This window comes from Epinephelus fuscoguttatus, linkage group LG8 (genome assembly GCF_011397635.1).
Source record: "Epinephelus fuscoguttatus linkage group LG8, E.fuscoguttatus.final_Chr_v1".
NCBI lineage: Eukaryota > Metazoa > Chordata > Actinopteri > Perciformes > Serranidae > Epinephelus > Epinephelus fuscoguttatus.
Window position 1 is genome coordinate 36440964 of NC_064759.1, and position 15612 is coordinate 36456575.

General features: G+C 41.7%; 1 protein-coding gene across 6 annotated transcripts in view; it reads left to right on the forward strand.

Moving 5' to 3' along the window:
• Positions 1 to 15612, forward strand: part of LOC125892761 (intermembrane lipid transfer protein VPS13B-like) — a 360799-nt gene that overhangs the window by 202051 nt on the left and 143136 nt on the right. For 4 of the 6 annotated variants that reach the window (XM_049582966.1, XM_049582968.1, XM_049582967.1 and 1 more), the window contains exons 26-31: positions 1397 to 1568; positions 3681 to 3795; positions 7992 to 8133; positions 9126 to 9398; positions 9852 to 10008; positions 10516 to 10627. In XM_049582966.1, the coding sequence (XP_049438923.1) occupies positions 1397 to 1568; positions 3681 to 3795; positions 7992 to 8133; positions 9126 to 9398; positions 9852 to 10008; positions 10516 to 10627 (971 nt within the window). Of the gene's footprint in view, positions 1 to 1396; positions 1569 to 3680; positions 3796 to 7028; positions 7096 to 7991; positions 8134 to 9125; positions 9399 to 9851; positions 10009 to 10515; positions 10628 to 15612 lie in introns of all 6 variants that reach the window. The other 2 variants (XM_049582970.1, XM_049582971.1) reach the window with 1 other exon arrangement.

The window sequence follows — 15612 nt, forward strand, 5'->3', positions numbered from 1 at the left end:
GAGTCAGCCACGCAGATACATGTTTGGAAAACAGATTTACCAGGAAGAGCGCGAGAGACAAAAAAAAAAAATGTCCCCAGTGCTGTCATCCATAGTGCCTTGCCAAACCTCCAGTAATGAGATGAGAGCTCACAGAAGGCGGCCTCCTCCGCCGCATCCTGCTTGCCTCTCCACCTCACCCCCCCCAACCTCCACCCCCGCCTCCGGTCTTCACTTCCCATTCTCTCCCAGGCTGCAAGACGTGTGTGTCCTGGCGCACTTGAGTGAAAGCAGGCCACGTGGGTGCTGGTGGCTTAGTTTGGGGTTAACACCAGTGACAGCTCCGCACAATGGTCCTTTTCCCCTCACATCGCTCAGTTCAGAGTGGAGTTCTGCTCACCAGACACTGATGTCATCTACACACCAAAAGGGTCGAAGCCTGGTGGTTGCTTTGTTATGGCTACATGCACAGCGACAACACTTGCAAACATACGCATTCCCTGAACACATGGTTGGACACACATACAAGCAAATAGACAAACTAACAGTTACAACACAGACATCCGTGCTTTAATTTGAATTTTATATATGTGCCATAGACTGTAAGAAAATAATGGACTTAGCCACCGTGATTTCACCCATTGGTCTGTGGAGTCCTGTTTTGAAGCCTCGAGTTTGGCATTTTAACTGTCACCATCTTGGTTTCTGGGAACCAGAATTGATAAGAAATGACAATATTTTGATAAAAGGGTGGAGCTAACCCTAACACTTGCTGCCAGCTTGATTAGTGCAATGCATTTACATTCTCTATAGGACTTTTTTAAGGTGAACAAAATGTGACAGTTACTTTTCATCAACTGAAAACACAAATAGAAAAAGTTACATTTATACTCTATAAATCTGGGGTCACTTAAAGTGGCCATACCAGGCTGTTAACGTTTATTTCGGCTGTAAAGTTGGGCATTTTAACATGGAGGTCTATGGGGATTAACTTGCTCTTGGAGTCAGCTTCAAATGGCTATTGGTGAAACTGCAGTTTTTGGCACTTCTGCGTTGGCTTCATTTTTCAGCCCTGCAACGTGCTGCTTGATTTGTTGCATATGTTCTTTCATGTTCTTCCTGTTTTTTTGGTCTGTTTGACTATTGCAACTCTTGACTGACTATCCAAACTTAATAACTCAAGTTTAACTTGTTAATGGCTTTGACATTGACAACAAAAGTACATTTCTCTTTTCGCTTTCTCTTTTCTGTTCTTCAGTTAGAAAATTGGATGAACAGATTACTTTCAAATGTTTTATCAATGTTTGAATTCTGTCACAGTCTTCAAGCTCATGTGGTAGTTCCAAGTATTGGCTAAAATCATGGCTTGTACCTTCTTAAAAGCCCTGATTGAACAGATCCTGTTTTGACTCCCTAGGGGGACTCTGTGCCTGCTGGAGACGATGGTCCGTTTGCTGACACAGTGACTCTGGAACAGAAAACTAGCAGCATTGGTGGCACCAGTGGGAAAGTCAGTCTTTGGATGCAGTGGATGTTACCCAAGGTCACAGTAAAACTGTTTGCTCCTGACCCAACAGCCAAAAAGACAGGTACCCTGACCTCTTTTTGAAAAATACAGTGAATTTCAGTACATTTCTAAATTTCTATTGCTGATTGATAATACACAATAGTGTTTTTTTTGTTGTTGTTGTTGTTGTTGATGTGTGGTATGCCTCTGTATAAAGTTCATGGTAGCTGCAACAGAAGTGTAGAATAATTGAATATCAACTGGGTAGACAGCATGAGCAATGACAGAATATACAATACATCATTATCTGTTACTAAATTGAGATCTGATTAATCTGTGTTTAAAGACAATAGAGAAAACTCTCCTATGTAAAATGGGACTATTTTTTATTGCAAGTTTGTCAGTGTGCAGTGTGAAAGAGTGCAGGAAGCTACTCAGAGTTCTTACAATCCTGCTGTATCAACACTTAAAGTGATCAGCCCCCACCTCTTTTCTCATTCAAATGTTGAGCACTCGGAAGGGAAAAGCAGCTGGAGAGAAGGAGGAATGGAGGGAGAAGACAAATAAATAAATGGATGATGAATCCCAAGCGAACCGCCTCTTGTCCCCTTTAGATTTACTGGGGCGATGAAAGGCTAGATTTACCTTTAATTGGTGGCTGTAATATTTAGCATCTGCCAAGCAGATCGCCCAGCTTAAGGTCTTTAATAGTGGAAACGGAATGTTTTGGAGGACCTCACAGAGATGGTTTGACTTAGAGACATCCTAAATAGGCATTACTTTGGATTTGGGCTTAATTTTTGCCATCTGAGTTGCGAGATGAACTTACCACTGGATTTTCTGTGTGAAACACATTAAGCATGTTATTGAAAACAAGAATTGTGTGTATGCAATATATTAGATTGCTAATATCACAGTTAACATTCTCAGAGATAAGTAAGCCACAGATATGACTGCAGACAATCTGCAATGATGTAATATGTTTTTCAACTCCAAAGGAAATAAGATTCTTGTCTCTCCAGAGAAATGGAAAAACAGCCATTCCAGGCGTATTGGTTCTCGGGTATAATGTTATGCTATTATGTGTTGGAAGATTAGAGGTAGAAATTTCAGCATGAGTCTCAAGAGGCTCTGCTAAAAGCACAAATCAGTGGTACACTTTCCTCCTTTTAAGATGAACCATTTAAGACCAAGGGACTAAGGGTTTCCAGTGCTCTTACAGGGTGGGTTTAGAAAACTCATACATCAATATCAACACCATGTTTGGTGACGATGAGTTTCTGAGTATCTAACAACTTGGGAGAGTTCTTTCCACACAGTATCCACAATAAAGCTGACATGCCTTGTGTTTCATTTTTAATAAGTCATTAGGAACCTCTGTGTTTCTCAGAATCACCACAAGGCATCAGTACAACAACAACCATAGTTTCACATGCATGAAGTTCATTTTCCCAAGCTGTGATTGTGGGACTTTTTCTGTGGAAACAATGAGAGAGAACCAACAGTTAAGCTCACAGGCTCGGTTCAATACAAAGTTAATCAGTCCTTCTATGAAGCTTACTCACTTTGCCTGAAGTGGGTGGGTTTGTTTGCACACAAGGTGCACTGAGGCACGCACATACATTTTCATGAAGACACACACAGAAAAGTCTACATGAACATTCAGTGTTGTGTAAACACACACACACACACACACACACAGAAACTCCTCATTATGACAGGCTGAGCAATATCTTAATCACGCTTTGCCTTCTTGCCCACGATTTTCAGTATGACTTCCTTAGGCAGCCAGGCAGTGATGTGTGTGTCTGTGGGTGTGTGTGTTCACATAGGCTCTAGCCTTAATCAGCCTAACACTGGTCCGCCGTGCAGGAACTGACCACAGCAGTTGGATCAGCACCAAAGGCGAGACCTGGACAGGGTTAGCTACAGTGTAGGTCTTTGCCCACAGAAATGAAATTCACACACACACAGATGAAACTTCCTATACTGAAGTCTGGGTTCAGCTCTTTTGCCTTTCTGCCAAGTACAATCATGACCATACAGCATGCTAAAACAAAAACGGAGGGAGAAACTCCTGACATTCACAGTGTTGCAAACTAATGATCGATACACAGTAACATAGCCTAATGAATGTGATTGACTTTATATAAGTATAAAATAACTATTTTCTTTTTTTGTGTGTTTCTGCCAGAGATCTGTGTCATCAGTGAACTAGAAGACCTGAGTGCCTCAGTTGATGTTCAGGATGTTTACACAAAGATCAAATGTAAAGTTGGCAGCTTCAACATTGACCACCACAGATGCAGGTAGAGCCCATCTCTTACATTTGAACACATATACAGTATGCATCCAGGTTTTTTCGGGAAGTCTTTGAGTCAACAAGCAGGAATAGCTTTGTGCCTTGTCTAACTGATGTGAAGCTGGCGGAGGCAGCGATAAAAGTGGGACCCTCCAACCCTCCCTAACGGCGTTCTCTCTATCCCCCAGATCACACTGCTGCACCCACACACTTGTGCTCTCACAGTCAGAGTCTAAACACACACTTGCTTGCACACACAATTCACCACCAATACCACTAACACTTTGTCTGTTGTTCCCACTTCTGCTCATATGGGTGATTTTTCGGATTATCACCTCAGCGTCATCGTCTTTCCAGACAGCTGTTACAGTGGTTAACACAGACTAACAGGCGAATGGACAGACAGATGGACTGAGAGACTAGACTGACGCATTGAGCGGGCTCTGGGCCGGCCCATCTCTGACTCACAGAGCAAGGGAGAGTTCACTCCGTACTGTATGTCAGTCATTTTCTCTGAGCCTGCGGTGTCTGAATCGATTCACAGAAACATTAACACGTTGTTGGGGAGGAAAACCACTGGGCGATGTTCCACTGCATCCTTATGGTAATCTCTCCCCATGTCAAGTTCCAGTCAAAATGGGGTAATTTAGCTCTGGGCTCTGAAATTATGAAAGCACATACTGCAGCATGGTGAAACTGAAGCTGTAACTAAAGATTTCTATATATTTTTTTCCATGCCCTACACATTCTTCCCATCAATTAAATGGTGGCTTCGCTTCAATATCTAAATCCTTATTTTTTCCTGTATTTTTTCCTCCTAGTCTTGATCACATACCTCTGTGATGCAGTCAGAAGCTCTGAGTGTGCTCTGTGTACGTGCCTGAGGTCTTGTTATGTTGGGAAGAGACCACTTAGCAGGAGGCAATTCCCTCTGTCTCTGTCTGAGGAGATAATGAAACAGCGATCTATAACACTCCAGCATGTTGCATCCAGCAAAGCACAGTGTGTTTGTGTGTGTTTTCAGGTCTGTGTGCCTACGTGCCTGAATAGTTATGTTCCTCAAAGTGCCTTCTTCTCTGATTGAGCCAGGCAGTGAAAGGGAGATAGGCCTTTCTGGGCCCTGTGCCCATATTGAACCCCATCATTAGCAATCAGTGCTCTCACCACTGATATGATAATAGATATGGATTCTGATTTGCCAGATTTGAAAATCACCTCAGCCGTGTCCTCAGCATGTGAGTACAGGTCAGAGTGGGAACGAGGTGATTGTCTTGCCTTTGAATCTGACCGTCTAGCAAGCAACTTCCAGACCTCCCTGTTTGGCTGCAGTTAGTTGATTTATATTCTGTCAGGCCACATGTGTTGCATACTGTATGGAGTATCAACCTAAGCCAGGACAGTGTCAGTGGTTAGACAGTTTTAGAGCGTAAAGGTGTCGTGGGTCATTATATCATACTGCTCTGCTCTCCACAGGTGTGTGTCCAATTGCTTCTGAGACGGAGCCAACCTTAATCTCTTTAGTAGACCTCTATGCCTTCCTAAGTAGATAATGGGTCAATTTTCTCATTTCTAGGTTATTTCAGTTTAATGTGCTTTTAACAACATGGTCTCAACACACTTTTAACCGACCAAAGTTCTGGCATGCAGAAGCACTCCATCTTCCAAGCCAGGTTATAGTCATGGCTGTTTAGGACACAGTGGAGGACCTCTGGGCTCCTGGCCCACTCTAATCTGTATCATCCACATATACAAGAGAGCCCACAGGGGTTGGAGTCCATATTAATCATTCTGAACAGATAATTGTTAGCTATTTCATCACCCAGCCCAGGTTATTTGTGTGCAGTAGGTCAGATTAAATCAAGCTTGACAGAGAAAATGTCTCATCTGGCCTTAGCTATCTCACCGCTGGAAAATGAATGGAAAGTTAGATAGGGCAGGCAAATATGCGAGGTGAATATATAATTGAATCCCTGATTGTATCAAAATAAGAGGAGGACAAAAAAGTGTGAAAGAGGGAAGGAATATGACAGAGAGAGTCTCCAAGGAATCTGAAATAGGTGGGCGTTGAACCCTGTAGGTGTCAGGCTCACTAATCCTGGAGCAGAAGTAAATTAAAGGGAAACATAGAAGCAAGGAGTTGATGGGGTGATTGGGTATGAAACGCTGTAGGGGGGCATCTCCTGGTCAGAGGGAAGTTTAGAAATTAGGGAGCTTCTTCTTCTCTTATTTTAGCTAGGTCTCCCATAGCAACAGTGCTCCTTGAACTGTTCTGAAACGCAGAGACGCCCCCCGAGAGGAGACGACCGGTGACAGTTCACCCTTATTCACTCCAAGGAGCAGCTCACACAAATTGGAGCTGATGTCTTCCAGCTGTTCAGCAAATGGCTTGGAGCGAAGGCTGACTGGATGGGAGCGGAGAGCGAGAAAAGAGAGGGATGATGGGAAAAATGAAGAGCTGTGGGGGGTCCATATGTATTAGTCACTCTTACAGCTGAGAGGGAAGATTACAAAGAGATATTCACACAGGCGCACACAGAGGAAGAACTGACATACACACACACACACACACACACAAGATAACTATGTATGAAAGGCACGCACACACGTACACACTCACCAGTAGATCTACTCTTCTCTCAATGAGCTCCCAGTATTCTGGTGGGGGCATGCTGAGGATGGCGTAAAAGATATGATGCAGATGGTGTTGAACCATTTCCATTGTGTGAAACATTTTGCCATACATGTGTTGTGCATGATTTGGCATCCGAGAGTAACTGTAATAAGGCTAAGCATGCCTCTGTGTTTTTTAAATACTGTAGATTTAGTGTTTACGTTGTGCTTCAAATTGAGAGTGATGATTGTTGTGTCTGTCTTCATGTTAACTTCTTTTGATGTCTGCTTTACAGGTGCTCTCTGCTTCTTATCGATGGCCACTACAAAAATGCTTAAATAATTTCGGCATCACATTATTCATGTTTATATACGTATATTATATAAGTATTAATATTTCCAAGAACTGTATGAAATTCGAGGAATTGTAATTTCCATACATAATTTACCTGCATCGAAGCCTCTGCTGCTGCAAGTTGGATAAAAATGTTACTATCAGCCTGTGTTGCAGTTATCTAAATGTAGTTTTGTAAGTACTGTTGCCATTAAAGAGATATTATCAATCCCTGCCACAACAGCATGAGTAATCCCAGATGCCCAAGTTAAGCTTGGCCTTGTGTGTCTCTCCAGGCCAGGGCAGGGCTTACACTCTGGCCACTATGAAGGACTCATTCTGCAGTGCAAGGAGACAGCTGTGGTGAGGCTTCTGCCTGTCCCAAACCAGACATAGCAGCCTTAGGCCTTTATATAATGTGCCTCTGCCATCCTGCTGCTCCTAATCAAGGTCACACATCTCTGCTCATGCTGGACAGACAGGAAAATAAAGGAAGTCGTAAGGAAAAAGAATGTTTTTGGCTATAATGCAGAGTGTCCACAAATCTAATAATTTGATACACCTTAAAATTTTCACGAAAACAGAATAAATAAATGAATTCCATTTCCAGAATTTCATTCCCCTGTCTCTCCAGTGGCTCTTATTGGCTAAATAATCAAGTCAATGAAATTTGGTGACAACTGTTCTTCTGTGTGTTTGTGTGTGTGGGAGGTGACTTGGATATGGGCCTCCATACTCTTGTTGATCAAAACTTTTTCTGGTAATGGTCTTATACTGGTATCTAAAACATGAAAATGTGTTGCATAGAGCAGAAATTACGTTAGTTAAGAAGTAAAGGTAGACTTGATGTAATGATAAGATTTGTAATTTATCAGCATTTATCTTGTGTACAGGTCAGGGATTTTAAATGTCCGTAAATTACACTTTTCCATTCAACAACTGCTCATCACAGTAGTAAACATTTTTTTTCCCGTGTTCCTATTACTGGATAGTATAAGACCATTCCACAATATGTCAGCTGGTTCAAGCTGGTTTAACTTCCTTTGGTTTTAATCAGTTTACTCTTTATTTGATTTTTTCAAAATTATCTTAAGGTTACATGCTTTCCTGTCTTTTCTTCCCTGTTTTATTTTTTCCTACCCTTCTCTATCTGTATATATGCAATGACCTTCTTTGCCCCCTCCCTGTTACTTCTTGCCTTATCTGTCCCCTTCGGCATCTCCTTTCTCTCTCTCCTCCTTCCCTCTCCTCACCTCCAGTACGGAGGAGGGTGTGCGGAGCTCGGGCAGCTGTGGAGGAGTGGTCCTTTCTTGCACTGACAAGCTGAACAGACGCACTGTGTTGGTTCGACCCGTCAGCAAGCAAGAATCTTTCAGCCACTTTTCTGGCTTTTTCCCTCCTGTAAGAATCCAGCTCTTCTCCTTTTTAGTTGACTCTGCTTAACTACCATTAACAGTGGCTTTAAAGAGTTGTGTTGGCTCCTCAGAGAGGTTTCAGATGGCAGTGCTTTAATTTGGATTTAAACAGTCATTAAGTTGCTTTGAAATTTTCCACTAGTTCTAAACTGTTGTCATGGTAAAAATCACAAATTAATAAAATCAATCACATAATACAGCAAATGGAAAAAACCCTATAATTAGTTATATAAAACACTTTCACTCTGAGGAATGTACTCTAAACTTGTTAGACATTTTCAGTTAATCGATAATTTTAACACCTGTTAAGTCCACTGTTACTGGATGTTTTTGCAGACTTACCCTGATGTCTTAAACAGATCTTCGTTTCTTTTAATCATGCAACAGTTGGAGATTATTTTCTTTTAGTTAATGGCTATTTAAGTGATTTTCACCCTGTGTTTGCTTTGCAAATAACACACAAGATTGGAAAGCTGGCTTTTCTGATAAATCAGAAATAATTCAGCCTCAGAATTCAGCCGCAGTCATTAATTGGTTTTCAAATAATTTGTGTATATCATAAAGTGGGCTGATCCAGTCTAAATTACTGCACAGAATATAAATACATTTGCTCTAGCTAGAAGCCTTTATAGTTTGTAGCCTCAGCTTTGCTTTTTTAAAAATTGTTTATTAGAGCACAGAGGTCTGTTTTTTTGGCTGAGGTTCAGTCTTTTCCACTAAATAATGAATTGTTGAAGGTGAAAGCTCTGATTTCAGTTTCTTGATCAAGATTCTAGATTCGTCATTTAACAGGAGAAATTTTGCACAAAAATGTATTTGAATCGTAAAATCTAGAAATATGTCATGCTTAGCCAGACTTAACCCTCAGCCAAGAAATCAGACCAACATAGCACTGAACAGTTAAAGTTTCTGTCTGCTGTTGCTCTGTGTAATGATGCCTATCATCAGTGTGATTTGTCCTGTCTGACCACTGGCCAGACGGCAGCCAAGGTCCTGGAGGGCTCTCACCAGCAGCACGGCTTCCTGTCGATCACATACACCCAAGCTGTCACCAAAAATGTCCGTCATAAGCTCACCACCCGTCCTGAGCGGCCAACGCGCAGCAGTGCTACCACCGCCAGCCAGCGGTTGACCACTGATCCTCTGGCAGACAGCTCTCCTCAGTACCTGAGAGAAATCCTGCTGACAGCCCAGCCCTTTGATGTGGTGCTATCCTGTCCCTTATTGGCGACTGTGGCAGGGGTTTTCCAGGTAGAAAAAAAGTGTCTGTCAGTTTCTATAACTGTGTAGTATGTCAAGGCTTGACCCATTTGGGAAATCAATAACAAAGTATTTATATATTTTTTATTTTAAGCTTGCATGAAAAAATGTGCATATTGAAAGCAGTTGTAGATCATGTTGCAGTTTTTTTGCAAAAGCTAGAAATATACAGTAGTCAAAGGAACTGAGAATTCACAATGAATTAATAAAAGAAATGCATTGTACAACTGGTACAATACATTGTACCAGTTAACAGCCTTAAAGTTAAACTAAAATTCGTACAATTTTACTTTAAACTCATACACATTTCAAGCTACTTGATCGACTACTCCACGATAAGGATTTATTTACTTCTTTGTCATTTGAATTAGCCATTAAAACAACAAAACCTTTTTTTGGATCTCATTAATTTATTATTTACATGTTTAATTTAATGTCTTTTAGGCTACAGTACCAAGACGGTACAGAGAGCGTGGGAAGTCAGCAGGTCAACCAATGAGAAGCCACACTCTGACCTCTCGAAATTTGCCTCTCATGTACATCAACACCAGTGTGATCAGGGTCTTCTGCCCTGGGGCACAGGATAAACATACAGCATCAGGTTGGAGAACTGCTCGACGCTTTTGAATGCACATTTATGTTTTCGCATGGAAAACAACAATGGGGACAGTATAAGTCACAGGCTGTGTTTAAGATTCTTCAGGTCTGCGGTGACTTCATGAAAGTCTCTGTCATGGCTGAGCAGACATAGCAGAGCCGCCACATTAGACGTTTGCTAAGAGAAATAGTTGAGGTTCTGAAGAACCAACCACAGTTATATACACTCCTACACAATATAGAATCTTTGTCAGAATGTCATGGCTTGTTTTGTCTGTTGGTAGTAATGACTAATAGTGGTAAGGCTCTGTAAGACACTGTTTTTATGTGTTTGAACAGTCTTTATGTCCCACAGTTTTTGCGTGTGTGTATTCACGTTTGTTTAATCATTCATAAAACTGTGCACAGAGGATAAATACATTGTCTCTTTACAGTGTACACACATATATACAATATGTAACTCTGTCTGTATTCAGTGTATGTGATTGTGTATCTGTGCGTGTCCCACTAGATCCCCAAGTGAAAAAAGAAGACACCCTGGTTTTAAAGCTGGGTTCCCTCAGCATGGCTCCTCAGGCTGATAACCCACTGACACGCACTGTGCTGCGAAAAGACATCTACCAGTAAGACGAACTCTCTTCTCACTACAACGTCGCTGAATTGATCTTATTGTGCCATTTATTCATTAAAGTATAAAATTCAAATAGGATATAAACATATCAGTGACACAGTTTAGCAAATCAGTGCATGTTTAAATGTATGCTGAAAAATAAACTACTTCTCCAATGCCTAATAACATCCCTCTAACAGCATGTTGATTACAAATGGACAGTCTTTGTTTAAACTGTTGCTGTTTTCCCTTCTCCACTGTTTACAAATGCCCTATGTTCATCCACAGTTTTTCCATTTTGAGATAATGTGCAAGATATTTATCACTGAGTCTACCTCACAGTCTCCCTCTTTCTCTTTTACACAATTTAATTTTCAGCTCTGACACCTCTGTTGTTATTACATCTCATCACACTCACACAGCTTTATCACATTCTTCTCTGAAAACAGACACCACCGGTAGTAACAGATCACCACAAAGCTTGTTATTTGACCACAGTTCATTAAAGGTGCCAATCAAATTTGTCTGACCTCAAGTCACACTCCATATAACCTGTTGTGAGGCAAGTGTTTTTGGTGTCTGCGTGTGTGTGTTCAGGCTGAGCATGGGTGCACTTCTGTGTCCGCATGATGTTTGCTGTCTCATGGGAGGTTTTTAAGGAGCAGCGGGTGACAGCGCCACATAGTGGTTAAGCTGCCCCAGCAATGACAGAGAGCAATGAATGACACCTTGGGGGTCCGCCGGGCCCTCCAGCTGAAACACAAGACTGTTGACACAAGCCCCCCGTGCCATGCGGATCAAAGCAACTAGGCAGGGAAAATCTGGACTTCTGAGGGAAATAGCTCTGCGCAAAACACATTTCCCCGCTAAAGGCAGCTAAAAGAATCTGGATTGTGTCATAGCTGCCTCAAAACCGCAGCCCCACTGCGTGTGTGTGTGTGTGTGTGTGTGTGTGTGTGAGAGAGAGAGAGAGAGAGAGAGAGAGAGAGAGAGAGAGTTGTGTGAATGGGCAGATATGGAGCTGGCAAACACATGTAATGAGAGAGATAAAAGTGGTGCCAAATGCTTTGTGCAGCTGCAAGTGAGATGTGAGCTGACACAAGACGTGGAGTGGAGAGGGAAAAAAAAAAGGTGGACAACAAAAGTAGAGGAGAGGCCACTTTAGGCTTCATTGCTGCTTTCAGTTGGTGGAAGTGTCATATGTAGGGAGATTACATGGAGCAGGGAGGCAGAGGGGGTCTAGGCCCTTGGGCATGTCTGACAATCTGTAACCATCAAGGCAAAATGGAGGGGAATACCACACTCTGTCCAACATTGTCTAAATTTCTTCCAGAGTACCCAACCTATCTCCCTCACAGTCTCTCATTTACTTGTTTGATGTATTGGAGCAAAGATGGTATTGATCAGTAACCATAGCTACTGTTTTGCAGGGACTTTTGGGGGGTATTTTTTTTTCATCCCACGAGTTCCACACAGTGTACCGTGCTAAAATGTTTGCTCTTTGTTTGGTTCAAGTTAGTACAGCTAATGGGTAGTAACTACTCTGTTTCCATGGAAACTGTGCCTGGATTTATTTTGTTGACATGTTGGCCATGTTGTTATCATGTCAGATGATAAATGATGATCTTGTGGGCATGGAAAATAATCTGGAGTTTTTCTCAGACTTTCGCCCCAAAAACCAGTTAGACCAGCCATGCAATTTTACCCCATATTGGCCAGTAATGTTCTGCCTGTGGTAGTTAGAGGATTGGTGGTTCTGTGGCTGTGGTGCCCACATCTGCTCATAGACATGGATTGACTCGCACAACGCTCCACCCTGGCCTTAACACACACACGCTACCATGTTGCCCTCCACACGCACATAGTCATTCAACATACACAGTCGGGAACACATGCACTCACAAAGACAGTTAACTTCCCTACACTCAGTCATGCATTCACACCCAAATGTGCAGTGAGCACAAGCACTCACTGCACCTATGCACACAAAAATACACATATACAATACTTTGTCACAAACACTAGCAGCAGGCATGGCCATGTGTACAAACACACCCACATTCACTCACCCCCTTAACCTCTACACACAGAAGCCAAGACTCACCACTTCCCTCTCTGCAGTGAAACCCAGGAATTATACCAAACCACTCTCTGTGTTCATTCATCCATTTCTAACCATGCATTATCCTCACCACCTTCCCTGTTCACATCTGCCCTCCAATTTAGGATGATCACACTTCTTTCTGAGTCACATGATTGATAACCCTGAGATCAGGGCCTTGTTGACATACCATTACCACGCACCGTTATGCACTTTATCTGTGCTGAATCCTACTGCATGTGCTCTCCCAAGTTGTATAGAGAAAGTCAAAGTGAGAGTCTGTAATCATGCAAACCGATGTGTGTTTACAATCTATAACCAACTGAGGCTATAGGAAGAAATATGTCTGTGAGTGCCGGTAGCCATTTGCTGCTTTTCTGTTTAAAGCCCACCACTAATTACATCCGTTGTCATAATTGAATGACTGATCTAAGCAGCCATGCTGTTATTGTCTACTGTACATGAAATGATTGCCTCACAATGTCTAAAACCAGGATTTACTGTAATGCCACCCTGTGAGAGAAGACGAGAGTGAAGGCTAAAATAGCGAGCATGTGTAAACATCCTGACGGAGCATGTCTTGATGCCGTTACACTAACACTGTCTCTGACACACTTCAAAGCTCCCCAGCTTTCCTTTCAGCCTCAACAATTTCAGGGCACAGTGTGTATTTGCCATTTAGAGTCGGAAGATTTCCTCAAAGAAGGTAAAATAAACCTGTTTGACTATAAAACTGTAAGGCCAAGTCGATATCCACCACCAGGTTCATTTGGTAACAATTAACACCATTTCATTTGATCATGTGATGTTAAATTTTGTTTCCCTGAAAGAGTAGCTCCCCAGCGGCTTCTTCACTAAGCAGGAATTATGACACACAGCTACAGGCTTCCCCTCCTTCTCCCTCTCCATCTTCAGCTACAAGGCCGCTGTCAATTTACACAGCTGAAATCATTTTCCTGTCTTGAAAAAGCGGGCTTTTTCCGAGTACATGAGCGCCGGCCCGGGGAATGTCCAGCATGCATTCAGCCCTGACTTTCTTGTGGTTTGGGCCCTCTGTAAAATCTCACAGATCTTTTACTCCCCTTTTCTCTCATTCTCTCTGTTTTTCTCCTTTTTCCAGTGTGATTTTTTTTTTTTTTCACTTATGGAACACTTAATTGAAAGCTTCTTGTATGTTGGGGAGAATGGGGACCACTCTGTCAACTAGCATGTATAGATTGAGCGTCCCTTTGAAAGGACATAGAGACGCGTGTTAAAATGTCTAGGTTTGAGGGTTAAAACAAAATGTAAGTTTGTATCTAATATTGACCTTTTATTAACACACACATATTAACTGATAAGATTTAACTGACTTTGAAATAACTGATAATTAGCTAATTGTCGTTAACAGTAAGTGATGAACCAAATATTTTTGGTTGCCTTAATTTGTAGTTGAAGGTTTTTATATACTTTAAAACAAATTAAATATATGAATACATGAAATATTTATTTATATTAAATGCAACTAAAGCTCCTTTATATCTATATATTTTTCATAGTTACCCTACCATGCACACATATCTTGATTTTCTTTTAGATGTCCCTGTTATACACTCGTTAGCGATTTTTACAACACTATCCCTGCACGCAGCCTTTTATTTCTGGTCTTGATTACAACTCAGTGTTTGGTGTTAGAATAAAGAGGGAGTTTGAATTGATGAGGGAGCCCTTGTAATCTATCAGTGTTAAGAAGATGACTAACGCCTCACAGTTGCTATTGGTATTATCCGAGCAACCCTTTTGTAAAGGAAAAAAAATCTCAATTGAATAATTACTATCTAGGGAAAGTCTAAATGATGAAAGACTAACTTAACCAACTTGCATGTTTGTTCCTCTCTGTGTGCCTGCTTGCATCCATGTGTCTGCACATGTTTCTACATGTGTGTGTGTGTCTGTGTGTGTGTCTGTGTGTGTTTTTATGTCCTAAAATATCCTGCACATTTCCCGACATCCCCACACCTAGATGACACAGCTCTAGATTCCATCACATACTCGGTTACCTCATGGTCTGTCCGAGGGAGACTCAGGGAGCATCCCGCTGCCGCAAAATATGGTTTTTGTTTTTTTGTTTTGATTAGTGCACATGCCTGTGTTTCTATGGTAACGGCAGACACGTCTGCTGTGTCAGTGGTGATGCAGAGCCAAGTCAACATGATGTGGCTGTATCGATGGACTCTGTCTATTTCCCTCCCTCCTACTGTGTCTTTTTCTCTTACACTTTCCAAAGTATGTGTTAGTCTGGCAAATTTTGTCCAGTCCCTGTTTTTCTCTCTACTTTCTGTCCTCATCCCATGCTTGTTTCTGGTGTTAAGAACCCACTCTACGCCTTTGACAGTTGGTATACCCTCATCACTTAACTTCTTATTATCCTTTTTGTCTTCTTTTTTCTTTAATGACTTTTTTGATGTTTAATGTAGCTGGCTGTTACTATTTTTGTTATTTCCTTTTGCAATATCGTATGTTTCCCCTATCAAGTTGCTCTTACGCACTTTTTCTTTTTGGCTACAATAAATGTATCTGCCTAAATAACTTTTTTTCATACCCCCATCCATCACTTTCCACTCTTTCTCAGCTTTTGCTTTTCTTTTTACCCCCCATCTCTTTTTTTCTATGTTTTTTTTCTCTCCGTCTCCATGTGTATTTGTTATTTCCTTCTCGTCTCGCTTTTCCTCTCTATTGCTCTAGTGTTGGTTAGACTGGTCCCAGTCCCAGCACACTGTGGTCAGTAAGCAAGCCCCTTATTGCTGTTGAATGGCTGCCTGGTTAAGCCCACATATATGTCCTAATAAGTGGTTGTGATGGGGATCTCCCCTCCACAGATAAACACATCCCGCTGAAGCCAGGACCCTGCCTGTTAC